The 25,798-nt window shown below is 46.2% G+C and overlaps 1 protein-coding gene across 1 annotated transcript in view; it reads right to left on the bottom strand.

The window, feature by feature from the left end:
- LOC124508404 (guanylate cyclase soluble subunit beta-2-like) overlaps positions 1-25,798 on the bottom strand; it is a 59,119-nt gene that overhangs the window by 12,653 nt on the left and 20,668 nt on the right. The window contains exons 3-9 of the mRNA XM_047074791.1: positions 13,658-13,818; positions 10,092-10,191; positions 8,793-8,989; positions 7,669-7,780; positions 6,320-6,423; positions 4,098-4,314; positions 1,805-2,125 (exon numbers count right to left, since the gene is read on the bottom strand). Of these exons, the coding sequence (XP_046930747.1) occupies positions 1,805-2,125; positions 4,098-4,314; positions 6,320-6,423; positions 7,669-7,780; positions 8,793-8,989; positions 10,092-10,191; positions 13,658-13,818 (1,212 nt within the window). The remainder of the gene's footprint in view (positions 1-1,804; positions 2,126-4,097; positions 4,315-6,319; positions 6,424-7,668; positions 7,781-8,792; positions 8,990-10,091; positions 10,192-13,657; positions 13,819-25,798) is intronic.

Raw genomic sequence — 25,798 nt, 5'->3', positions numbered from 1 at the left:
GCCTCCTGCTTAGACCCCTGGCACCTGCTGCTTCCTCTGCCTCTTTTCTCCGACTTCTCTTTTCTCCAATATCCAAAGGGCTCTGTCTCACATCTCACACGTAACCACCTCAGTGAGAACTTCCTTTATCACTCTATCTAAAATAACAGTCCCTAGACTCTATCCTTTTGGCCTGATTTCCGCCCCCAACCCCACAAGCCTTACATGGCATATTTTATATGGGATTTTTTATTTGTTTGTTGCCTATCTTCCCCACTGGACTGTAAGCTCCACGAGATGAGAGACTGTTTCGTACTCTGCTGTATCCCCAGCACCTAGAGCAGGGCCTGGCACGTAGTAGATCCTCAATAAATACTTGTTGGATGACCAAATGGGTGACTGCTTGAACACAGCTGGGCATTCTCTGTATTATTTATACCTCGGGTAATAATCTCTCCTTCACGTAGCTTCCTCTGCCCTCTGGCTTCTGGCCTGCCATTCGCTCCTCATATTCTCCCTACCTTTCTGATCTCCTTGTTTCACACATTTCCACTGGCTTTTCTTCCTCCTTAAATAATAGGTGTTCCTTAAGCTTCAAAACCTAACCCTCGTCCCTTCTCACCTCCTGCCCCCTGGATGACCTTATTTATAATTCATAGAGTCGGTGTTTAACCACCACCCACACTGCAATAATTCCTAGATCGATAGCTTACCCAAGGAACTTTCTTCGAGCTCTCCCCACAATTCCTAGCTACCTACTGGTCATGTCAAGTGGAGTATCCTACAGGCTGCGGTATTTATCTTGAGACTGCCTCACCTTTGCTCCTGCAATCCCGTTCTCCCAAAATGCCTTTCCCTGCTTTTCCTCTGAAATAAAGTCTCAAGGTCTAACTCAAGTGCCATACACTTGATATATACAAACCCTCACAGCCCCTGCCTCCTGTCTCTTCCTTTCTGACGCCTTTTTATCATGAATTTCCCTGGCGTCTGTGTTTCCACACCTTTGTCATGGAAAAAGTATGAATGTTGGAGTTAGACGGACTTCTGATTAGTCTTCAGCTCTTTTACTCATAAACTGGGGTGAATGTAGATTTACTCAGCTGTTTTGGATAATAGCACCTCGCTCATAGAAGTGTTCAGAGAATTCAATGAAATGGCACGTCTAAAAACGTCTAACACAGATCCTGGCACAATAATTGCTCTTTAACGCACATTAGTTCCCTTTCCTTTGGCTACCGCCACCCCTGTGAAATTATTCTGTATATGTCTGTCAAACCCGCAAGACTGTGACCTCCTTTGGGTCCTCGAGACCTGGCAGCACCTTGGCATTGAGTTAGTTTACCACACATGTCTGGGGGTGAACACGCACCCGTGACAAATGGGAAGCGAGGTCAGAGTAAACATGGCATCGTTTCCTCCAGAAATGGCTTGCTCTCCCAGAATGGTCTTTAGAGGCCCATGATTTAGGTAACGTGTGGGTGTATTATTTCCAGCTAAAGAACTCTATTCGTGGCCACTGACGAAAAGGCCAGTGTCAAGCCATAGCTTTCGGGTCTTAGAGAATGTGCCACAGGTGGGTGAAGTTGACAGGCACTCTTACTTAATCCATGTTTCACTCTGGTATTACTTTCATTATTCTTGATGTTGGGAGAAGAAAACTGAGGACGTGCATCTCAAGCAACCTGCCCAAGATCATGCTGCTAACAAGCGATGGACCCAGAATCCAAACCTAGAGCTGTCTGGTTTCGGAGCCTGTGCCCCTAACCCCTGAGGCACACCGCTGCTCTTGCCCAGAGGCACCCATGAAGGGGAGGGAATGCTTTACCCGCAGCGACCTTTTTGCCCTCCTTCAGCTGGTTGGCCACATGTTCCGGCAGCATGGCATAAAGCAAGGTCTCGGTTTTCTTCTTTTCTATGGCCAAGTGCTGGGAGAGGACCCGCAGCTCCTCCTTCTTCCTCTCCAGCTGGTTGGACAGCTCAATCTCTGCCAGCCGCTGCTGGTTCAGGAGGATGAGGTCCCTGGTGGTGTCGTGGGGGGCGATGTCGGACAGGTGCATCCGGTGCGCCTCCAGCTCTCGTAGGCTGCGGAGCTTCGGGGAGCACAGGTATATCATGCACCGCGCGGACTCCATCCAGATCATCTGGCCTTGCCGTCACGAGAGAAAGGTGACAATGCAGCAGGTCACCCGCCGGTGCTACAGCTCGCCAGATCATCACCCACACAATATGCCCTCGTATCCACCGCACGGTCTCACCCCTTCCCTTCTAGCCAAATTTCTTGACAGCCATCTGTCTATACATCCTGTCTCCACTTACCCATCTTCCCTGGCTCGCAGCGCCTCTCTTTACTTGGAAGTGGCCCCATCCCCGGCTTCCGATCTACCTACTCCAATACGAGTCTATCTGTCTCTCCCTTACTGAGGCCTTCTGCTGTTGGACGGCGTTGGGCAGAACCCCCTCCCTGAAACCTCACTTTCACGGACTTCCCCGACACTTCTTGCAATTTTTCCTTTAGGTTTTTTCGCTCATTCCTTCGATGCTGGTGTTCCCCGGGGTTCTGTCTTGGCGTTCTCTCTTAGTATCCCACACCTGCCTCCGACACCATGCTGACAATGAATCTGAATTCCCAGAGAAACCTGGCTGCCTGGACTCAATGCGTATTTCCTTAAAAACAGATCTGTTTATTATTTTATTATAAAAGTGGTGCACATGCATTGCAGAAAATGAAAATGGCTGAAGACAGTATTAAAAGTCACCCATAGGGGCGCCTGGGTGGCTCAGTGGGTTAAGTGTCCGACTTCAGCTCAGGTCATGATCTTGTGGTTCGTGGGTTCGAGCCCTGCGTCGGGCTCTGTGCTGACAGCTCGGAGCCTGGAGCCTGTTTCGGATTCTGTGTCTCCCTCTCTCTCTGCCCCTCCCCCACTCATACTCTTTCTCTCTCAAAAATAAACATTAATATTTTTGTAATAAATTTTTTTTAAGTCACCCATAATCACACCGCTCAGATAACTACTAAAAAATGGGGTTCTCTGCCATCTTTTTCTGTAATCTGAATTTTTCACTTCAATTTTATAATAGATATATCCTTCCATGGCATAAATGGAGATATGCATCATACTTTTCGCTGGCCACATTGATTATACTGTATTTTACTTAAGCAATTAGCTAGCACTGATTGTGTTACACCCCTTTTATCACCCTATAAACAACATCGCAATGACCAAGCTTAAGGTAAGTCGTTGTGGATAATCGTGACAATTCTGTTAAGGATATAATCTTAGAAATGGAATTACTGAGGCGAAGAATATGCTCACTTTTAATGTTTTCGATGCGTATTGCTAAAACGCCCTCTAAAATGATTGTGACAATTTATACTCCCATCAACAGTGATTTTTTTAATTGCCTATTAATATTTACGCATGGATGTCTGCAACTGAACTCGTCTTCAAGCTCCTTTGCAAATGTTCTGTTTAATTGCTTCATCGCACATGCACTTGGTCTCTACTGTGAGCCAGGCACACTATTCTAGACTTGGAGGATACAGCAGTGACCCAAATGGGCAAAGTCCCTGCCCCAGGAAGTTCACATGGGGTCTTTTCTGTTAATCACACCTTCACCACCCAGTTACCCGAGCAAGAAAGCTAATCCTTATCCTAAATATCCTCTCTCTTTTTCAACACCGACATCCAGTCTCCAACTCCTGCCTTAATTATCTCCTGAATCTGTTCCTCAGTTACCACCCCGGCGCCACGGCTTGCTGCACTCAACACTTTGAAGCTTCTCTCTAGGGATGCCTGGTGGCTCAGGCAGTTAAGCGTCTGACTCAGGTCATGATCTTCTGGTCCGTGAGTTCAAGCCCTGCATCTGGCTTTCTCTCTTCTGTCAGCACAGAGCCCGCTTCAGATCCTCTGTCTCCCTCTCTGCCCATCCCCTGCTTGCATGTGCTTTCACTCTCTCAGTGATAAAAATAAACAGTTAAAGCTTCTCACTAGTTCTCCCGGGGCAGCCTCCAGCTTTTTAGCCAGCTTTTCTGAAGAAATCAGAAAGCTCTGCCTGGTCCCTTTCCGAGAAATCTCCCACACTGCAGAGAGCAATGGGAAAGGGCTGAGTTAACTTACCTCGCAGTTTGAGTGCGGGCTGACTTTTCCATGCCTCAGGCATCCTTTCTCTTCGGACCTTCAGGACAAATTGACTGTTGATAAATTTGCAGATGCTGAAAATGTCGAAGGTAACTTGGGGATGAATGATGGAGAAATACTCATCCAATCGAATCTTCTGGTTTTGGAGTCCTGGGACATACTTCTGAATATTCACTCCGGCTTGCTTGACCCTCAGCTACCCACAGAGGACAGGTGTAAGACCGGGGAACAGAAAGCAACCCTCACCGTAAACTCTCCCTTGCAAATATCACTCCGCATGCTTTGCGACTCACTAAAAGGGGTCAGTAATGGTCAGACACCGTGGAAGTAATAAATATTATTTTAGAAATCAAATCTGCAGCTCATCTCTGAAAGAGAAAAGGATAGCATGGGGTGTTCAACAGCAAACCTTTGACTGACAAGAAACAGAGGTTAAATGTTTCAGTTGGAGTAACAGTTCTTCCCCAGCTTTGTGGGACTTCTTAGAATTCATTAACAAAGAAACTAGCCAATTCTGTGACTTAGATCTGACACCCAGGCCCAGGTGAAGGCGTCCATCATGGAGGTGGGGAGACATCTTTCACTGCTGTTTCCAGGGAACACACGGAAGAAAGAAGCAAAGAGTACATAAAATATCCAATGCCTGCACAGGCTGTCCAGGAATACATAACTTCACTAACCACGGGCACTCTGTTAGGCTACAGAAATCAACTTAACATTATGGAATAACTATCATTAAACTTACTGTTATTCTATGCCCAAAACTTAAAAAGGAAAAGGAGTTTTAAAAGTATGGGGCGATGGGGTGGGGGTGCAGGGGCGGTGAGCCTAGGTGGCTCAGTCAGTTAAGCATCTGACCTCAGCTCAGGTCATGATCTCATGGTTTGTGAGTTTGAGCCCTGCATCAGGCTCTGCGCTGACATCGCAGAGCCTGGAGCCTGTTTCGGATTCTGCGTCTCCCTCTCTCTCTCTCTCTCTCTCTCTGCCCCTCCCTTGCTTGCTCTGTGTGTGTGTGTGTGTGTGTGTGTGTGTGTCTCAAAAATAAATTTTAAAAAAAATTTTTAATTAAAAAAAAAAAAGTACATCAGGGACACCTGGGTGGCTCGGTCAGTTAAACATCTGACTCTTGATTTCGGCTCAGGTCATGATCTCAAGGTTCATGAGACTAAGCCCCAAGCCTGTCTCCGTGTTGACTGTGCAGAGCCTGGTTGGAATCTCTCTCTCCCTCTCTCTCTCTCAAAAAAAAAAAAAAATGAAAAGAAAGTACATCGGAATTTAAAACATTGATGATAGCAATAATAGTGTCCTCACGGCATTGGGGAAAAGCCAAAGTACATTACTTTACAATTCCCTAGTTGTTGAGGTCACGACCTGAGCCAAAATCAAGAGTCGGACTTTTAACGGACTGAGCCACCCTGGTGCCCCTCCCTAATTGTTTCTTACAGGAGTGTTTGATTTCCTCAGATCAATTCTTTGCAAGCAAAGATGACCCTCAAATGAGTAAATTTCATAGATTCTGTATCCAGCAGTCAACTGGTAGGTGATGATCCAAACACATCTCTGCATTCAAACAACTAGCAGAGAAAATCGCAATTACCTGAAGCCATTTTAATTGATTTTTTGACCAAATTTATTTTACCTAACTGCCTTTGAAAGGAGCTCATAGTCACTTCAGTTGACACATATTTCATCCAAGGAAACTGATAACAACCAAACGTTTGTCATTAATGGTCATCGTCACAACTCCCACGGAACAGTGGCATGAGTTGGCACAGCCTTCTCCCCTGCCTTCAAGATGCAGAGGGAGAACCCTACTGGGACTGAGACAACCGCAGTGGCCACGAGGACGGTGAGGGATCACATCTAGAATCTCACCCTGCCATTACCGACTGCATTCTTTTGTCTCTTGGCATCGTGAACTTTGGTGTCACTTCCTTTTTCTCTAATGGCAAACCTTCCTGTGCACTCATCAGTGCAGACCCCTTGCTGCTGCCCCCCCCGCCACCATACCCACGGAGAAGTTCCAACATTCTAGTTTCTGGAGGAGGCCACAATGAAAAGGAAGCCAAAGGTCATGCCAGGCTAAACCCTAGTCTCCCAACCCCTGGGGACTCCTCAGGGACTTGACATGAAAGACTATACGACATACTCCCTTCCCAGCTTAGCCCCAGTCCAAGCTACAGCGGGAAAGGGCCTCTTACTGATTCATCAAATACAATGTGGAAAGGAAAAGCATTGCAGAATGTCTTCTGTTCAATCCAGAGACGCTCGGGATAAACGGGCACAAAGGTGTTCACGAGATGCCCTGGATGTAGAAAAAGAGAGTCCTGTTCAGAGGCCGTTCACGCCACCAAGCTGACACAGAGCAGAGCTTGGGGTAGTGTCTTAAATGTTTCATGGCCACAGAGCAGTCCCCACTCTCTATCAGAGGCCCCCTTGGCGTCTCCAGATGGCCACAGCGATTCTTCCAAATTAAAACAAACAGAAAACTTGCTACTGGGTTAAGAAGCACCCCCCCTCCGCCCCCCCAGCCCCTGCCAAGTTTCTGCCCGCCGCTGAAGAGTCTCTGGGCCAATTGAGTACGTCTCGCCAGGAAAACAGAGCCGGCATTGAAACGGTGACAGCCAGACAATGAGCTAGCGGAGCAGAGCGTGTGTGCCCGGCCCAGCGTCAGGGACATTTGCCATGGAGCTTTTTAGACTGACAGTTTTGGGTGGCACATGAAAATTTAACCAACAGCCCTATTTGGCAGGGGGTAGAGATTCGAAATGGAGCCTTTTTGATATGAAAATCTCCCAGACAAAGGATGTCAATTGCGTGTTTGACTCGCTTGCCATGGCTTGAGGGACTCAAAATGCAGCCTTTTGAGCCCTGCAGACCTCCTCCCAGATGCATGTCACCGTGACCCACAGGGCATGATGGGGAGGGCTCTAGCTCCCCGGCTCCCCACGGGGCGGGGCTCTCATTCTGGCTCAGCCGTTAGGTGCTGATCATGAGACGGGCTCAGTGTCAACAAGGGCGCCTTGAAAGCCTGATGCCTTCATTTTTCACACGGAAGATGGGGGACCTTGTTCAAGGTCATTCAGCTCCTCAGGGACAGGGCCAGAGATCTGCTTTCTTGGCTCCTAATCCAGTGTCCTTTGCACTACTGGATACTGTGGTTATTGACCACAGGCTTCCTGGCCTGAAATGCGTCCCAGTCCAGAAGGCCTGAGAAGCTGTGGAAAATTCACTGTTCTTGAGAATATGTCAGTAGTCATTCCTCCTTCCTTTCAACACAGTGACCAATTGGGACAGATTCCCCTCCTCTCTCCGGTGGCTTTCCCTGACTACTGGGGAGACTGTGTGTCTGTGCCACCCAGCGCAAATAAAAGGGGCAAAGGAAGGCAAGTTAGAGTCTGATGTTTGAATGCGTAAGACCATGCCCGCCAAATCCAAGCTCTGCAGAAATCAGTGACGTCATCATCATAGACGGCTTTGCCCAGTTGTGTGCACCAAGCAATGATTCTGCTCTGAGTGAGAGCCAAGGTCAGGAGAATGGCCGACTCACCTTTTCCGAACATGACTATACTTCTCACAACTTCCCAGTGGGATTTCTTCACAGGGCAAACAGAGACACTCAAATATTTCTCCTTCATCCTAAGGAAAGCTGCCTCCAGGGCCTACAGGTGGCAGGGAGAGAAGCATGCGTGTCATGTGACTGGTCGTGTAACTGGAGACACACAAGCCCCTTCTGCTGTAATTGGGACCAGAGGAACAGCAAGGCCTTGCAAGGTCAATGTTAGCAACACATTGTTATCCCCAAGATTTTTATCTAATTAATCCTCATGTTGTTTCTCTGCCAAAGGCAGCAAGAACTTTTTTTGCAAATCTCAAGACAGGGCTGGCAGAAAAATGACACCTGACCATCTTGTCTTCTTGTGGTTGTAGATTCTGTAGCAAACAGGCTCTGAGGTGGGCTTTGAACGCTCTAAGATATCAATACCGTGGGCTCCAGGAACCACAACATTATCTGGATATTTGTATAAGCTGTGTGGACACAGAGAGCTGTGTACCTAATATATGTAGTACCTAAATAGATAATGTTCACTCCACGAGTTGCAGCTGAGGCAGCCAATCCCAGGATGGCACATTGACTCCAGACTCCTAACTGGCCCCAGCTACGGAAGTGGGCACTAAGGACTTCAAAAGGTCAATTTATTTTAGAAGGATTGCAAAATAAGCCACCAAATCCAAATTTCCGGCCTTTATATTGGTGTTTTCAGAGGTGAAAATGTTCCAGGCTAAGGTTCATCCCAGAATACTTCCCAATGTTTATCCAAGTTTTCTTAACCCAGAGGTTCTCAACGAGGAATGATTTTTGTCCCCCACCCCTGCCTTGGGGATACAAGGTGATGCCTGGAGACATTTTTGATTGCCACAACTGAGGAGCGGGGAGCGGGGGTGCTATTTGCATCTAGTGGGTAGACTAGCGATGCTGCTAAACACACACAGGACAGGCCGTCATAACAAAGGATGATCTGGTCCCAAATGCCAATAGTGGAGGTTGAGAATATCTGCCTTAAATCCACTATGAGAAGGTCCATTTGGTTCTGTTCTTTGCACAGATTGTTCCAAGACCAGTAGGTCCACTAGGAGGATCTGTGCTTTCTGAAGACATAGCAAACCCAATACCTCTTGGTCCCTCTGGATATCCTGATTGCCTTTTAACCTGTTTGGCTTTGCCCTTCCCATCTGGCTGTGAGACTTCTGTACAACCAGAAACACAACATGCTCTTTCTTTCCTGTCCTCTCCTCTTCCTTATTCATGCTGAGGATATCCATGGTCACATCAATGTCGAAGAAGTCTTTGGCCACAGCCTCAATGATACCTGCAGCAGAAGGACACCTACTGTTGAGGGATGGCAAGAGGCAGTTATGTCAGCCAAAGTGATAAAATAATCAAGTTAGACAACTTCAGATGAACATTCCAGGGTTCACTAAGTCCAGGCCTTGCATCAAGACAGGCAGCATACGGTAGATTAATAAAATTCAAAAATAAAATAACTTATAGGTAGAGGTTTAAGTTGTACATGTCTGGATACCAAATATATCCCTGCCACTCTAATTTCTAGCTCAGCATCTATTTATTCATTTGTTTATTTCAGGAAGGCATTTCACTCACTAAACAAACACACTCTAGAAATAATGTAAACAAAGTTTAGTTGTAAAAGCATTAAGGATCGTGTTTTATTTTATAAAAATTTTTTTTTCAACGTTTATTTATTTTTGGGACAGAGAGAGACAGAGCATGAATGGGGGAGGGGCAGAGAGAGAGGGAGACACAGAACCGGAAACAGGCTCCAGGCTCTGAGCCATCAGCCCAGAGCCCGACGCGGGGCTCGAACTCACGGACCGCGAGATCGTGACCTGGCTGAAGTCGGACGCTTAACCGACTGCGCCACCCAGGCGCCCCAAGGATCATGTTTTAAAAAGAGGTTCTCCAGAAATCTATCCCTGGGTTATAATGTAAACATGGGAAAAGCATGCATGAAGATGTTCACCACAGCACTGGTTACAATAGCAAAAGAGTAGCACCAACTACAAATTCAACAGTGGGGCCTGGTCAATTACCATATGAAATACCGTTCGGCCTTTGAAAATGACTTTTAAAGACCATGTAAAAACGTGGAAGGATGCTTTCTCCATAATGCTGAATACACAAGAAAGGTTGATACAAAATAATATATGCAGAATTATCATAACTATGTAAATACCTAGTTTAAAATGTTAAAATAAAAATGGAAATTATTCCTTCTTTTGGCACTTTGGGAACTTATTTTAAAGGCTCAAAGACTTTGGAAGTAACGGTCAAGACAGCAAAGACTCAGATTATGGAAGAGCTGGGTTGGCTATTAGCCATCCTGGAGAATTGTGAGGGGACCATCCCCCAGAGGCCTCGTAGCGGTGGGACTGGTTAAGACATTCCCATACCTGGTACGATGTGGCACAGACCCCTCCTATCAGAGTAGTAATGGAGAAGCATCCTCCCGTCTGCTTCTCTCTCCACGCGGAACGATGGCGCGTTCATCTCCTAACCAAAAGACACGACGTGTTGTCTCTCAGTGAACCCAGGTTGTTTCAATTATGCTCTTGAGGCTTTGTGAAACAACAGTGCTTACCCATTACAGCACACAGAACTATACCCCCAATCACATAAAATCCACTATGGTTTGGGGCACCCTATGTCAGGAATTTGATATTATCCCTAATTCCCTAACCCACCCTAGATGGCAAGTATTATCTCCCTTTTAAAGAGAAGAAACAGGCTCAGTGGAGTCAAGGGTAAAGGAAGGGAGGAACAATGTTTGGACCCCAGTGAGCCTTCACCACGCGTGTTGCTTCTGCCCACACTCCAGGGCGGGGCCAGCGTCCACGCTTGGCCTGTGATCAAGGGACCACGGGCATCTTCACCCTCAGAAAGATCAGGTGCTCAGAGCAATTTGGAGAGGAGTTGCTTTCTCATCCTGGAAGTAGGATGCTGTCTGCGGTCTAAAGTCACTCATTTGGAAAATCAAGATATGTCAGAAGAGATCCTCTTTCTCTAGGAATAAATGTTGACGCTTCAGTATGCACCATCTCATGGTAGATGTACGTCAGGAAATAAGGACGAAGACTTCACCTGGGGGATCCCTGAGAGAAGCACCTTTCTCCCCGACCTGATGTGTAGGCAGGCAGCTGAGTACCCTGGCTTACAGCTTGTGGTCTGAGAGAGGGAAGAGTTTAAGGAACTGGGCTCCTACCAAGATCTTTGCTTCCTTCTATGGTGGGAGGGTTCCCACTTAAAATGAGCTTCTGTTAAAAAAAAAATTATTTTATCTTTCAAAAGCATATACATAGAGAAAGTATATGTTTGTATGTATGTATGTTTGCATCTTGATTAAATCTTCAGAGGATTTGAGGTGGCACATATAAAAAGTATGAAATAAATCAGGAGATTAAAGGCTATTTCAAAAACTTCCATCCAAACTCTCCACCGTGAAAAAAATAACCAGAGTCCAGAAGGGGCTAAAATGAAAATTCGTATGTTCTTGCTACCTTGTCTCCCCTCACTTGTCGCCCCCAGCCGAGGCTGCTTCCCAGAGGCACTTCCCAAAATTTGTGCTTTTAATTCTTCTGGTAAGTGTATCTGACTCTCTAAATAGCAAGATTGTACTTCTATTTCTTAGTTAAAATAGGGTCTTGCGAAAGTAGAGAATCAGGGAAAAAGGGAAAATAATGGGAAACAGACCAGAGCATGGTCTTTGGAAACAGACACGTGGGGTCATGTCCTGGCTGGGCCACCACAACCCAGCAACTTGGGGCAAATGTTTGACCCTTCTGGACCTGTTTGCTCATCTGTATCATGAGAAAAAAATCAGAGTACCTAATCTTGGTGTAAGGAGGACAATTCAATGTTTATAAATTACTTAGCCCCACACCTGCTTCATAATTAGCACCCAATGAAAGTTAGCTTAAAAAAAAAAAAGAAAAGATTAAAGGCACAGCTACAACCAGAAATGTATGCCTTAAGGCACTGGCAAATTACTAGAGGCAAACGTAGAGAAAAGTCAGCATTACCTTATTTTATTTTTGCTTAAAGAGACAGAACGTTCCGTCCAGTGTAAAACACTACGGAGCTACCAGGTTATTATCGCGTGTATTTTATTACGGCTTGCATATTATAACACTGATATATTTTATTCATCTCATTATGTGCAAAATGTCCTCACTTACACCCTGAGAAGTTCTCTTCTTCAGCATTGACTTTGGCACGGGAAGGAATGACCGATGATTGCCCCAGAGGAAAGGTAGTGGAGCTGTGTGCAAACAATGGGCGGGGACTTCAGACTCTCCGTCCCATTCACACTTATTCACAAGAGTGGCAGTAATATGGTAACTACAGTATTTGGAGCACATCCATGAATTAACACGAATGGGAGACTATTAACATTCTCCAGAACCGTGACTTGAAATATTAGCCAAATTTTCAGACGAAAGATGTCATATTAAGGAATCTTATGGGAGATTCTGGAAGGAGCCTAACTGTACTTCTTTGTGTCTAAGTGCAGTGCTGTAGCTAAGAAATTGGAAAGGAAGCTACCACATAAATTATTGTAATTTTTAAACCGGCTGTATTGAACAGAGAGAAAAAAGAAGGAAGTTATTATTATTTATGGAATGCCTTCTGTAAAGTGATTATGATGCTGGGGACTTCCACATGTGATCTCTTTGAATTCACACAATATATGAGATAGGAGTTTTTTTCCTATTTACTCCTCTTTGTCTCTGTGTTTTCCCAATGCCTAAAATAGGGCTTATTACAGAGTAAGGCCTCAATACATATTTATGAAATGAGTAAAGTGAAAAAATCAAGGGCCAGAGAGGGCAAATAACTTGTACAGGATCACACAGCTAGTAAATTGCAGAGCTGGTCAGACAGCGCGGTAGGTGCATCTGACCCCATATCCAGGGCTCTTTCTATCCCCTTGCGTAGTTCCCTTCATTGACAACAGGACAGACCCACCTACTCATCCTGTCTGAAGTCAGTTAAGGTTTTTCTTATTCCTTGAAATATGGAGAAATATTCCATGAAAAGTTGAGAAAATAATAGTTTTCCCATTGAACACGTGTAAGGGTGCACTATGGTTGATGAGTCACTTTAGCACACACAACCCCATTTTACCCTCACGACAACCCTTCAAGGGTGGTTAGGAGCATTAAATATAAAAATAGTGGAGAAAGAGCCTGGTAAACTATAAAGGGCCCTAAAAACAAGTACAAATAATTCATATAAAATAATAAACTATTATTAAAAGCTACATAAATGCCTGTTTGCCTTTTTAATAAGGCTGTTTCTTTTCTAAAAAAGAAGAGGAAGTCTAGGCGTTTAAATTCCCAACGATGCCTACAAACAAGAAAGCCAAGGAACGAATTCCAGAAGGATATATCCCAATAGGGAAATTAGTTTCTTAACACCTCAGGCGGTCACCCCGCGGGTTAATCAGCATTGGACGGTTTCCGACTCTGGCTCTTGGCCCTATCAAATCTTTCCTTCTGATACGTGAATAAATGAATCTGGCTACTGAAGCTATTTCTCAGCTCCATCAAAGCCGGGAAACCCGAGGGGAGATTTTGCAAGTCCACTACAACCTGATTGTTTCCCCGTCTTTGTCCCCACTGTGATCAGTCTTCCAGATCTAATTCCAAGCCCACACCAGCGACTGTCAGAATAGACCATCCTCTGTCACAAAGCCAACCTCTTCAGCTTGTCCCTCATTGGTTGTTGCCGGCCAGTTAATAAAAGTGGCCAACAGGTTATCATTTTCCATTCCTTTCCCCAGGGGACTCCTGACACCTCGAACCAGGGATCCTGCACGTCCCTTCCAACTGCACCCCTCTCGGGGTTGCACGTCCCTTCCAACTGCACCCCTCTCGGGGGTTGTGGGAAGATGGCCCAGAACTCCCACAGGCATTTGCTTCCTCACCGAGCCAACAAGACTGGACTCAGATAGCCTTACCTGATAAGATAGCGCGAGGTAACTGTGGAGGGCATCTAGGTTTTCAATAAACTCCGTGAGGTTTCCTCCCAGTGTCCGTAACATCCTATCGTAGCCAGACATCTTACAGAATTTAAAGAAATATTCTCCAAAGAGTCTCAGAATGGCTTCCATGGAGACACCTGTGGAACCCAAAGCACACCCCCAAAATAAAAGCACCTGCAAAATGTTTGTTCTCATTCTGGGGGTCTTCAGTGATTCCCAAAGAGTTCAAATCCCGGCTGTGTGATAACACGACTGAACATCTCCCTGAGGTTTTACTTTCGCCGTCAGTAAAATGCCAATAATGACATCCCTGTCTCGGGGCCACAGTGAGGCACCCAGTGCAGCCCCGGCGTCTGGAAGGTGCTCATTAAATGTGAGTTCCTCCTACCCCTACTCCAATCTTTTCTGTGGTCCCCGTGGCATAAATCCCTCTCCGGTCCAGAAGGGGATGGGAAGCTGTCGTATTCCCATGATGGCTGAGTCTGGCACCCAGAAGGAGGCTCGCCCTGGGCAGGGCAGTGGATGGTCCTCTGCGGTCTTCCCTACCATCTCTGGACATCTTCAAATACAATGGCTTTAAGCAAAATAAAAAGCTATCTCTGAGAAAGAACTAATACTGTGACTACAGAACAATACTGACAAACTTATCTCCAAATACCCGCAGTGGCTTCCCCTTTCTCTCTCACCCTCTCCACATCCTGGCGTCCCTGTGGGGTGCACTTTTCACATCGCATCCTTCATAAAGATTTCTCTGAATATCCCACATCACCCTGAGCACCCTCCCGAAGTGCAGCATTTTGTTTTCTTCCCAACTCTGCGATAACTCTGAGGGGCGATGACCGCACACGACACGTTTTCTGGGCGATACACAGCACAGGTGCTTGATACATACCTGGGGGCAGCTTCGTAGCTCTAGCCGGAGCTGCTGCCCCTGTCTGCACTGTTGCAATAGACAGCATGTGATCGGTGGCTTTCTAGAGGGGCGGAAGTGTTTTTTCAGGATGTGTTGTAATTCCCGAAGCACTCAGTCATTAAACGCTCAGTAATCAACATCATCAATTATTTTGCCCAGTGCTTGCCAGAACCTTGTAAGGGAGATGATCTTATTACCATGTCCCCTTTCTGAGGGTGAGTGTCAGCTTTGTAAATTCACCCAAATGACGCAGAGTAGCAGAGTTTCTAAGTCTAAATTCAGTAATTCCCATACCAAATCCCATAGCCCCTGGAGCAGCAAAGAAATAAGAGGTCTCCCCCAGGGTGAGGGCTACTGATGGGTTGTCATCATTGACACAGGAGACAGGGCATTCACTGATGTTGGTGGCCTGGCACATCTGTGAGAGAACACTCTCGTGTTTCCTGTGGTGTGGTGACTCTGGTAGGTCTTGGGGGCTGGAAGAAGGTCTGCAATGCCCAGGTTTATGGGAGTCCTGAGGAATTCACAATCGCCATAATCCTTGGCTGGGTCCTGTGATGCTCTGGCTGGATCTAGAATTCACAGCAAGGGGCTTTCCAATTTCTTTCCCAATGTTCAAACACACACAATTGAACTATGTCTGTAAGAGCAATCCTTGCACGGGTGGCAGGGGACCAGAGAAGGTCTGGGCACTTCCCAGCCTCTGCCTGCTTCCAGAGATGGTCTGAGCAGCTCGTCCCTATAGCCCCGTGTCCACACCTAGACTATTGGGCAGATAATTGTTCTGCAGTCTGAACAGGGTAGAGTCCCCACTGAGTTGGCCTGGTCTTATCAGGGATGAGTTACACATACATCCCAAGAATGTATCAGCCAGCTCTTTTGAATCTAGACAAAGCTCGGGATGGCAGGGCAGAGGTGGTAATGGCTTACGTTAACTGCCTCTGTTGGGTTCTCTGCTTGTGGGTCCATCCCTAATGGATGCAGGCAGGCTTGTCTATAACAGCAATCAAGAGCCACCTCCTGAGCCCCAACGAACTGAGAAAAATTCCACTCAAGTCCTTTCCACTGCCTATGAGTCCCTGGGAGGAGAGATCCTGAAAAGTACACGGACAGGTGTGGAATCGTTCCTTCCTCTTCCCTCCCTCCCCCACTCCTTTCCTGCTAAATCTAGCTTGTTCGGGCTGAGAAAAAACAGCTGTGCTGCGCGTCCCCCAGGCTGGAGCTCTAAGCAGGTGCATCCTGTTACCGGCCAAGAAAGCACACGTCCCAGAGGCCTCCTTCTCCCGGGGAACCACGCTCAGGAGGACTGGGCTGTCAGCAAGCAAGGTATAGTAAAGTGACGGTGGCAGGCTTGTGTAGAAAGAGCATCTGCTTGACTTTTCTTTCAGGTCTTTAAACCTACAAAACTCCGCGAAGATGCCCGTTCCAGACCCTGTTATTTTGTTTCTGGGCGCCCAGCTCTGTTAATAGGAAAGGACGGCTGGCTCGGAGACTGTTGCTTAAACACGGATCTCGGGTTTGGTTGTGGCATTTTCCATCCGTGCTGGGTTTGGGGCTTCTTCTCAGATTCTTGACTGAGAATGTTTGTCTAGCAGAGGACAAAGGTCACTAAAAAACCAACTCCTGTGTTGTGTTGTTACACAGTTTCATCTCTGTGAATTTAGGATTGCGTGAGTTCTCTTAAGTCATAGGGAGTCAGGGACAGATAGGAAACGGCAAGAAAATGTGAAAACTGAACAAGCCATAGGTGCCTTAACATATTTTTTAAGAGTGCACGTGAGCATGAGCAGGGGAGGAGGAGGAGGAGAGAGAGAGAGAGAGAGAGAGAGAGAGAGAGAGAGAGAGAGAGAGAATCCCAAGCAGACTCCACACTGTCAGTGCAGAGCCTGACGCAGGCTTGATCTCAGGAACCTGGAGATTATGGCCTGAGCTGAAATCAAGAGCCAGATGCTTAACTGACTGAACCTCCAAGTGCCCCCATATTTTTTTAATGTTTATTTATTTTTGAGAGATAGAGACAGAGCATGGGCAGGGGAGGGGCAGAGAGAGAGGGAGACACAGAATCTGAAGCAGGCTCCAGGCTCTGAGCTGTCGGCACAGAGCCCAACGTGGGGCTCGAACTCACAAACCGTGAGATCATGACCTGAGCCGAAGTCGGATGCTTAACTGACTGAGCCACCCAGGTGCCCCGTGTTTTTTTTTTTTTTATATGAAGTTTATTGACAAATTGGTTTCCATACAACACCCAGTGCTCATCCCAAAAGGTGCCCTCCTCAATACCCATCACCCACCCGCCCCTCCCTCCCACCCCCCATCAACCCTCAGTTTGTTCTCAGTTTTTAACAGTCTCTTATGCTTTGGCTCTCTCCCACTCTAACGTCCTTTTTTTTTTTTTTTTTCCTTCCCCTCCCCCATGGGTTCCTGTTAATTTTCTCAGGATCCACATAAGAGTGAAACCATATGGTATCTGTCTTTCTCTGTATGGCTTATTTCACTTAGCATCACACTCTCCAGTTCCATCCACGTTGCTACAAAAGGCCATATTTCATTTTTTCTCATTGCCACGTAGTATTCCATTGTGTATATAAACCACAATTTCTTTATCCATTCATCAGTTGATGGACCTTTAGGCTCTTTCCATAATTTGGCTATTGTTGAGAGTGCTGCTATGAACATTGGGGTACAAGTGCCCCTATGCATCTGCCCCGTGTTTTTTGATAGTGCAAAGGAGAATCTGTAGTATGCTTAGTATTTTATCTTTTGTGTAACAAATCTGGGGAAATAAGGAAATATGCGTCCATCTGCTTATTTGTGCAAAATTAAACACCAGGGACTATTGAGATGACTTACCTACAGGGCATTGGTGGGAATGAGGTAGAAAGGCTAAAAAAAATTGTGGGGGCTGGGGGTCTGACATGCTCTGAGCATAACTATTTGAACGTTTTGGTTTGGGGAATCATGTTAATGACTCATATAGTGAAAATAAAGAAGATAAATACAGTCAATAAAGATTGGGAAAACCCTGAGATAGAATACAAACAGAAACAGATGAACAGAACAGTATTTGAACAGAATAGTTTTGAATGATCGAATTACCCAGGAAAAAAAATTAACCCAGTGACATTTGAACATAGGATTCAGACTGCTTTGTCTTCGGGCTAAAGACAAAAACAAAACCAAACTTTAAACAAATAATTGACTGTAGTTACTATGCTTCCTTCCCAAGATGGTGGTGAGCAATTCTGAAATAACTTTCTGAACATTTGAGGATTCATTCTACAAGTAAATATGCTATGAATAATGGGGAGCAGGTTCCTCACTGTGTGAGAAGGAAGTTACAATTATGGAAAGGGGAAGAACAGAATGAAGTCTGTGGGAGTGAATTAGCAAATCTACCATAATAAGACCACAGGACTCATCATGGTTTTAGTTGGTTGGATCGATGGATGGATGGATGGATGTGTGTGTGTGTGTGAGAGAGAGAGAGAGAGAGTGTGTTCAGGTCTCCTTGAAGAAATGGCAGATTTCAGGTCTGGAACACGGAAAGGATAAGATGAGCCTATAGCATCTAGTCATGCCAGAAAGTTAATAAGTAAAGGGGACCTGGGTGGCTCAGTTGGCTGGGTGTCCAACTTCGGCTCAAGTCATGAAATCACGGTTCATGAGTTTGAGCCCCACATGGGGCTCTGTGCTGACCGCTCAGAGCCTGGAGCCTGCTTCAGAGTCTGTCTCCTTCTCTCTGCCCCTCCCCCGCTTGTGCTCGCTTGCTCGCTCTCTCTCTCTCAAAAATAAACATCAAAAAAAAAAAAAAAGAAGTAATCAAAGAATGACGATGTGCCTAAAGTGGAAGGGCTCCCACGGGATAAATCTTGGAGAATTTGAGCATCAAAAAAATAATGAAAGCAAAGGTCTACAACCTTTTTAAAAAATAAGAATCAAGAGTTCACACTGCTACAAATAAATGGGAAAGAGGGAGAAATTCTTCTTTATAGTATAAATCCAACTAATAAACATAAAAAATGATGTACCATTTGGTCACCATAATTATGGTTTCAGGCAAAAATCACCAATGAGTACTAAAATTGGGGAGAGAGGGGTTTGAGAAACAACAAGATATTTTCAATGTATCCTCTCACAAGCTACTGAATTTAAAAGGGAAAGATAGGAACTTCCAGTAGAGAAACCTGGAAGATCCCACCTTAAGCAATCAAAGTTAGTACCCGTAATGGGACAATGGGACAAATGGACATCGTATACCCCCTGCTATAATGAACTGGGAAGGACAAAATATCACTTCTGTGGTCTTCCTGCCAAGAAAGCATAACCTGAATTGAATCTGGAGGAACTGTCAGATAATCTGGAATTGAGGGGCCTTCTACAAGATAGCTGACCAGAACGTGCCAAAGACACGAACGTTATAGGACACAAAGAGAGACTCGGGGACTATTCCAGATGTCAGAAGATGAAAGAGATGTGACAGCTGAGATGATCCAAGGTTTTCTTTTGTTCTGAAGGATGTCATGGGGACAACTGGAAAAATCTCAATAAGGTCTGCAGATTAGATAATAGCCCTACACAAATGTTCATTTCCTGAGTTTGATAGTTGTACTGTAGTTATGTAAGAGAATTTTTTAGGGGTACTGAGACATCATATCTGTAACATACTAATGATTCAGGGAAAAAATATATATAGATCTAGAGAGAAGGATAGAGCCAATATAGTAAAATGTTAACATTTGGGCAATATAGATGAAAAGTATATAGGAATTCCTTGTGCTATTCTTGCAAACCTCCTGTGAGTTCGAAGTTATGTCAAAGCAGAAGTTTTTGCTGATTGTCCTGAAAAGACCTTAGTAAATCTAATACAAAAAGACCACAAAGACCGCATTTATCCACGGCCAGCTGAGATACAGCTGGATTCTGGGCCTCTGTAATATTATGAATTTTGTTAGGTATAATCAAGGCATTATGATTATGTTTTAAAATGTCTTTATCTTGTTAGAGACTCATACTGAAATATTTATGGGTAAAATTATGGGAAACCTGAGATTTGCTTTAAGACATTCCAGCAAAAACAAAACCAGAAAAAGGGTGGAGGGACCAGAGAAATGAGACAGGATTGGTGAAATATTCATAATTATTGAAGCTGGGTGAAGGATACAAGCGCTTGAATGTACAATTATCTCTGCGTGTGTGTGTGTGTGTGTGTGTGTGTGAGAAACATTCTATTAAAAGGGTTTGGGGGGTTCTTTTAATGGAAGACATCTTTGCTGGAAGAAAAACAGCTGTCGGGAAGTGTCCATTTTCTAAATGCTTGCCTTCCTAGAAGAAGTATGGAGTCTTTTAAGAAGCTTTTCAATTGGAATGATATAAACTCAAATTTTCTGACTTAACAAGCCTGGGTCTTCAGCAGCACCAGGAAATGTTTACTTCTTCCTGGTGACAGCTCAAGGGACTGGAAAGAGCAGAGGTGGGCTGTCCAGGGGACAGGATACCCTCTAAACCCCGAGCGGGGGCTCACAGGCAGAGGGAAGCCAGAGACACAGCTGCCTATTCTGGGCCTTCTGGGCATGGGGTCCACCCTTATAGGGACCCACCTCCCATCACCCAGATACAGGCAACAAGAGCTAGTCCTCTAAGGGACCCACCTGAGGCACCCAGAGAAAACACGTGTTCTTCCACAAGACAGGCAAGTGTACGTGGTATGTTTTACAAAATTTTCCATCGAAAGTGGGCAGTTTTTCCCCCAAGGCTTATGTATCCAGAAGAATAAATCTTCAGATGTCTGGAAGGAGCCCTTCATCTAGCATACTCTCCTCAAATAATATCACCTAAGCCAGGCATGAGATAATGGGTGGGAGAAATCTTGTTGAGTAGGAGAAAGGAGTTGAAGAAAAGCAGGAAACAGCTACCCACAGGTTGCAAGGAGGAAACAGACTCTAAGCTCGGAGGGTTGGGGTCCAGAGGTAGCAATAAGTTTACCAGGGCATAGAGAAAAGGCAGCTTGGCCGTGGACCACACCAGCTCAGGCGGGAGGTCCTCTGCGGTGATGAAGCAGTCTCACATAAGCCTGGTAGGTAACAAGTTGCCTACTTCCTGGCAAACTTTGGAACAGAGAATTTGGTCTAACCAGGACTCCACTGGGTCGGGCTCGGGGAGGGGGACAAGGAGAGGCGTCTGCTCCATTGGGTATCCACTCTGTGTTAGGCACTTTGCTCACATGATTGTGCTTCATCTTTCGGATGGCCCTCTGAGGTAGGGGCCCTAGGCATCGTGGCTAATCACCGATGGGGGATTTGCCCTACGTTACGTTACTAGGGGACGGTACGGCCAGGGGTTCTACCCAGGTCCGTCCGACCCCAAAGTCCTTGCTACAGACCTGGTGCCCACCAGTCAGCTCCTCCTCTAGCCCGTGTGCTTCGGCACGGGGCTCAAAGCCGGGACGCCAGAGTTCAGGCCTTCTTTTTCAGTTAGTCACTTTCCTCGGTTACTTGTCCCACCTCCGGGGGTCGTGGGAAAGATCAAATGTTATAATGCCTGATTTGGGGACTTTGTAAATTTTATGGTGTTACTCTTCTTTTAAAGGAAGTGAGTGCAGAGAAGGCTTGTTGGCATTTGCTGATAGCTAACTGTTGAAACACATTTTACTATTGGTTTCTTAGCAAGCAAAGTCTAGACCGACACAGCTGTGCCAAATGGCTGTTGTGTGTTGTTTTGCATTTTGTCACTTCAGATCACTAATAACCCACTTACACACTAAGTAGGCACTTATTCATGTACAGAACAATGCCTTATGCAATGCTTAACCTGCCATCTGGTCCCATCCTGAATTATGCTAATTGAAAGCACAGAGCTATGCAGTGGCAGAATGGTCTGGAGAAGTCCCAACAATTGCTTAAAGGTAGGGAAATTGCATTCTGGAGCTCACTCAGAAAGCAAAGCATGGACTAGTGGTAACTAGCGTGCTTTTTTCTTTGTCTAAGGGAAGAGTTTGTCTCAACTGACCAGTGTATTTTGTTAAACAGTTAAATGTCCTTCCTGTAGACTTCCCCACAACCGGCAGGGCCATGTTCCCTCTCTGACTCATGGAATGTTATGTGTATGTATGTATTTGTGTGTGTGTGTGTGTGTGTGTGTGTGTGTGTGTGTGTGTGTGTGTAGAGAGAGAAACCATACAGCCCGTGTTTCTCAGAGCTCTCCAGATTCCAACACTTACGCACATGTTCATTTGATTTTGCATCCTAACTTTTTATTTGAAAAACGCATTCACCATATGTATATACCCCTTCAGGTATAGGCCAAGAGATGTTGTGGAAATAAGCAACAAGAAGCTAAAGAGAAATCTCAGTGATAGACTTTGGCTTTGGGTAGAAAGCCACACTATAAAATCTCTAAAAGTCTATAAAATCATTGCTGCCTCCAAATGTATTGGTTGGTTTGGAACTATGAATGCCTGAGGGCAGGTATGGGAAGGCATCTCTCTACTAAAGGTACCACCACCCCAAATGGTGTTCGCGTTTGAACTCTGTCAAAACTCTAGCTTTTCAGGTCAATCTAGAGTCACCTCCCAGTACAGAACTCCCACCTCAAAATGGCCTGAGTGTGATATCAGACATAGGAAGTGTTTCTTTCCAGAGACGTAAAGCTTACTTGAGCTCCTAACCCAGTCTGCTTGGGCTACTAACAGCATACTGTGAGCTGGTGGCTTAACAGAAACTTATTGACTCATTATTCTGGAATTCTGGAAGCTGGAAGTGCAAGATTAAAGTGCCAGTGTGGTCAGGTTCTAGCAAGAGTTCTCTTCCTGGTTCCTCATCATGTCCTCACATGATGTGGGCCTGGGAGTGTGAGAGAGAGAGAAAGCACACACCCGTGCTTCCCGAGAGCGAGCGAGCTAGCCGTCTGATGCCTCTTTCTATAAGGTCACTAATTCATGACCTCATGTAAATCTAGTTATCTCCCAAAGGCCCCATCTCCAAATACCCTCACTTTGGGGGGAAGGGCTTCAACGTACGAATTTGGTGGGGGTTGAACATAGTTCGGTCCATAGTAGTTCTCAAATAAAAAGGGCTTTAAAAAAATCTTGAAAAAGATCCATTCTCCAGAGAATTAGATGACAAACCCGTTTTTTGCAAAAGGCAAGTAGTAAATATTTTCAGCTTTCCAGGTATCTGCTGCAATCCCTCAACTCTGCCACGATGACACAAAGGCAGCCATAGACCATATGTAAACAAATGGGCACAACTGAGTTCCAAGAAGATTTTACTCACAAAAACAGGCAGGGAGCCAGATTTGGCCACCGGGCTGCATGTGGTTTGTCAATCACTGCCCCAGGGCCCAGAATATTATACCACAGCTGTTTGAGGTGAACAGCAGAGCTTATCTCTACTTTTAAGGGACAACAGCCAGAGGTACAAGACATAGAAATGTCCCTGCCTCCCTTCCAGAGTCACCATTCTGTTTACATCTGCTGAGCACCCGCTTTAGGCCACGCATGTTGCCAAGTGCCTCACGTTTGTTGCCTGATTTGATTCCTTCCTTCCCCATGACCGTTTGAAGTCAGTATGATTTCTTTTTGAGGAGGCCATCAACTGCCAATGAACTTTTTTAAGTTTATTTACTTTGAGATAACACGAGTGAGTGAGTCAGGGATGGGCAGAGAGCAAGGGAGAGAGAATCCCAAGAAGGCTCCACACTGTCAGGACCTGCCCAACGTGGGGCTTGAACTCATGAATCGTGAGATCATGACCTGAGCCGAAAGCAAGAGTCAGACCCTACACTAACTGAGCCACCCAGGCGGGCGCCCCTGTCAATGAATTTCTATCACTGGCCCAAGGTCACACAGCTGACATGACAGAGCAGGATCCAACCCCTGGCCCCCATTCTAGAATATCGACAGGACCCCCTTTGACAGCGGGCTCGGAACCAAACGGAAACTGCGTGATGTAGCCACTACAGGCCCCTGCTGCTGGGATCCCTTGAAAGCAAATCAAGAGAAGTCTGAAGGAGAGCTTCATCCAACCATCCAGTTCAAGCTGTACTGCTCTTTTATTTCCTGAACTCTGTCAAAACTCTAGCTTTTCAGGTCAATCTAGAGTCACCTCCCAGTACAGAACTCCCACCTCATGATTTTTATTCTTTCTGTGGGAGAAAAGTAACCGGATGCTCCCCTGACGTTAGCTGGGAGAAAGGTGGCCATCGTAAACACTCAGACTTGCCTGGGGGCCCGCAGGACTATTTGAGGGCCAGGCCTCGCATATGTGGGGTAGAGCAAATCAGAATAAGGAAGGGGTCTGCCTGCGTGGTTTGAGAATCATATTTAATACCATAATCACATACTTTAAAAGATTAAAAAGCGGTGTTTAAGGAAATAAACCACACAATCTCTTTGGCAGGTGTGTTAAACAAGAAGGTCGAGAGGTTCACTCTGGTGCGGACAGGCTGCTGGGTGATGGGCAGGAAGACTGCTACCCAGGAGGTGAGCTGGGTCTAGAAGGTGGGTCTCCAGGATCCCAGCCCAGGGCGGGCCCCACAGCACTATGAAGAGTACATACCCTGGGGTAAGACTCCTCCTGAAATCCTGACCCCACCTACTTTTTGATAGGCCGAGCTCCATGCAAATTCCCATTGGCATCAACTGTAAGAGAGGCAAGGGGCCCAAAAGAGCCCCCTAAAAGCAGGTTGGACAGGGTAGAGGTGGGGTTCGCAGGTGTTGCTGATACAGCCCAGGCCCTGGCCCGTCTTCTTCATAGAAACTCTCTCTGTGAACCTCTTTGGAATGGGGAATGGGGGACAGGTGCTCAGCTATGATTCTGAGAAGCTACATGAGTGCTGTCTGCCAACTTCCTTTGCCTTCCTTCGAGGATCACTGCAGGGGGAGGCTGTGCACTGTCTTTAGAAGGCATCCAGGAGATGTTGCTGCTCTTGGAGCCCAAGCTCCAGGAGCTGAAGGAGCAAATGAACAGTTCATTCCTATACCTTATGTCCAGTCTCAGATACAACCTTGTCTAGATCTATTAGGAGGTATGGATGGCAAGTGACCAGGAGCTAACACACATCTGCTTGGAAGTTCATGACCAGTTATAACCTGGATTCCTCCCAGTGCCAACTGTCATCATCCCACTAACCCTTGTTGGCCCCTACTTGGCCCTGTGGCTCCAAGACAGACCCAAAACAGCCAGATGAACCAGCGGCAGCAGGGGACAGTCCCTTAACAGAGAGGATCTGCTCATCATGCACACTCAGCTCCTTGAGCCTTAAAAGCTTCCCCCACCCAACTTTGCAGAGACTTGGGGCTTCTCCCAGATGCAGACACCTGAAAGGTTTTCCGTATCCAGGAAATGACCAGGAATATGAGAAGAGACACAGATGTCAAACTGCCAGGTGATAACAAGGGGGAAACCTTTTCTATTGAATCCAGGTGCATGGGGTTAAAACCGGTGCAATTTTTTTTTCATCAGAGAATTCCTCTGATATTCAGGGGAAAGAGAAACAAATTCATTGCCTTGCCCAACATGGGCACATTACACGGCTGGGCTCTGGAGAAGCCACCTGTCTCTGCGGGCTTAGTGTCAGCTAACTGCCCTCGTGTGTTCTCAAGCACATCTGCTGGGCTGGTTCTTATGCGCTTGGGGCTGGCTTTTCCCTGTGACCACCTGTGGAGGAGGCCCTAAGGACAGAAGGCCGACTTGCTGTGCCCTCAGAGACGCCATGAAAAACAGAAACCACAGCCCCTGCCGCCTGAACCCCTGTGGGCTGCACAGGAACCAGCCTAAAGCTCCCCAGCCTCACTCACACTTGCAACAATTCTGCCCCAGGGTCTCGGGTACCAGGCAAGGATGCTGACACAGGGTCCGCCAGCAATAATCCCTAGACGCCATCGCAGCATGACCCAAAGCCACAGTGGTTGCAGGAGTAGGCAAAGGAAGATCAACCGGGACCCAAAGAGGGATGTCATGTCGTCCAAGAACATGAAGGCACCAGAGGACTTTCTCTGCTTTCTGCACAAGCCCCCTAGAGCCTGGGCAGCAGAGGCTGCTGGCCTTTCCTTCCTCTCCAGGCCCCAGCTCACTGTGTGCTCCATGCTGGTGAGAAGGGAGGGTAAAGGAAAGGAGGGTATGCTGGGTCAAAGTGTCACCTCAAAGTCCATGTCTACTTGGAACCTCCAAATGTCACCTTATTTAGAAATGGGAAATTAATGCAGA

This window comes from Lynx rufus, unplaced genomic scaffold, assembly GCF_022079265.1.
Source record: "Lynx rufus isolate CCGP_SWC_20201006 ecotype Redwood Valley unplaced genomic scaffold, mLynRuf1.p SCAF_1, whole genome shotgun sequence".
Taxonomy (NCBI): Eukaryota; Metazoa; Chordata; class Mammalia; order Carnivora; family Felidae; genus Lynx; species Lynx rufus.
Note: the sequence above shows the minus strand (reverse complement) of the source record. Positions and strands in the feature narration are given on the sequence as shown.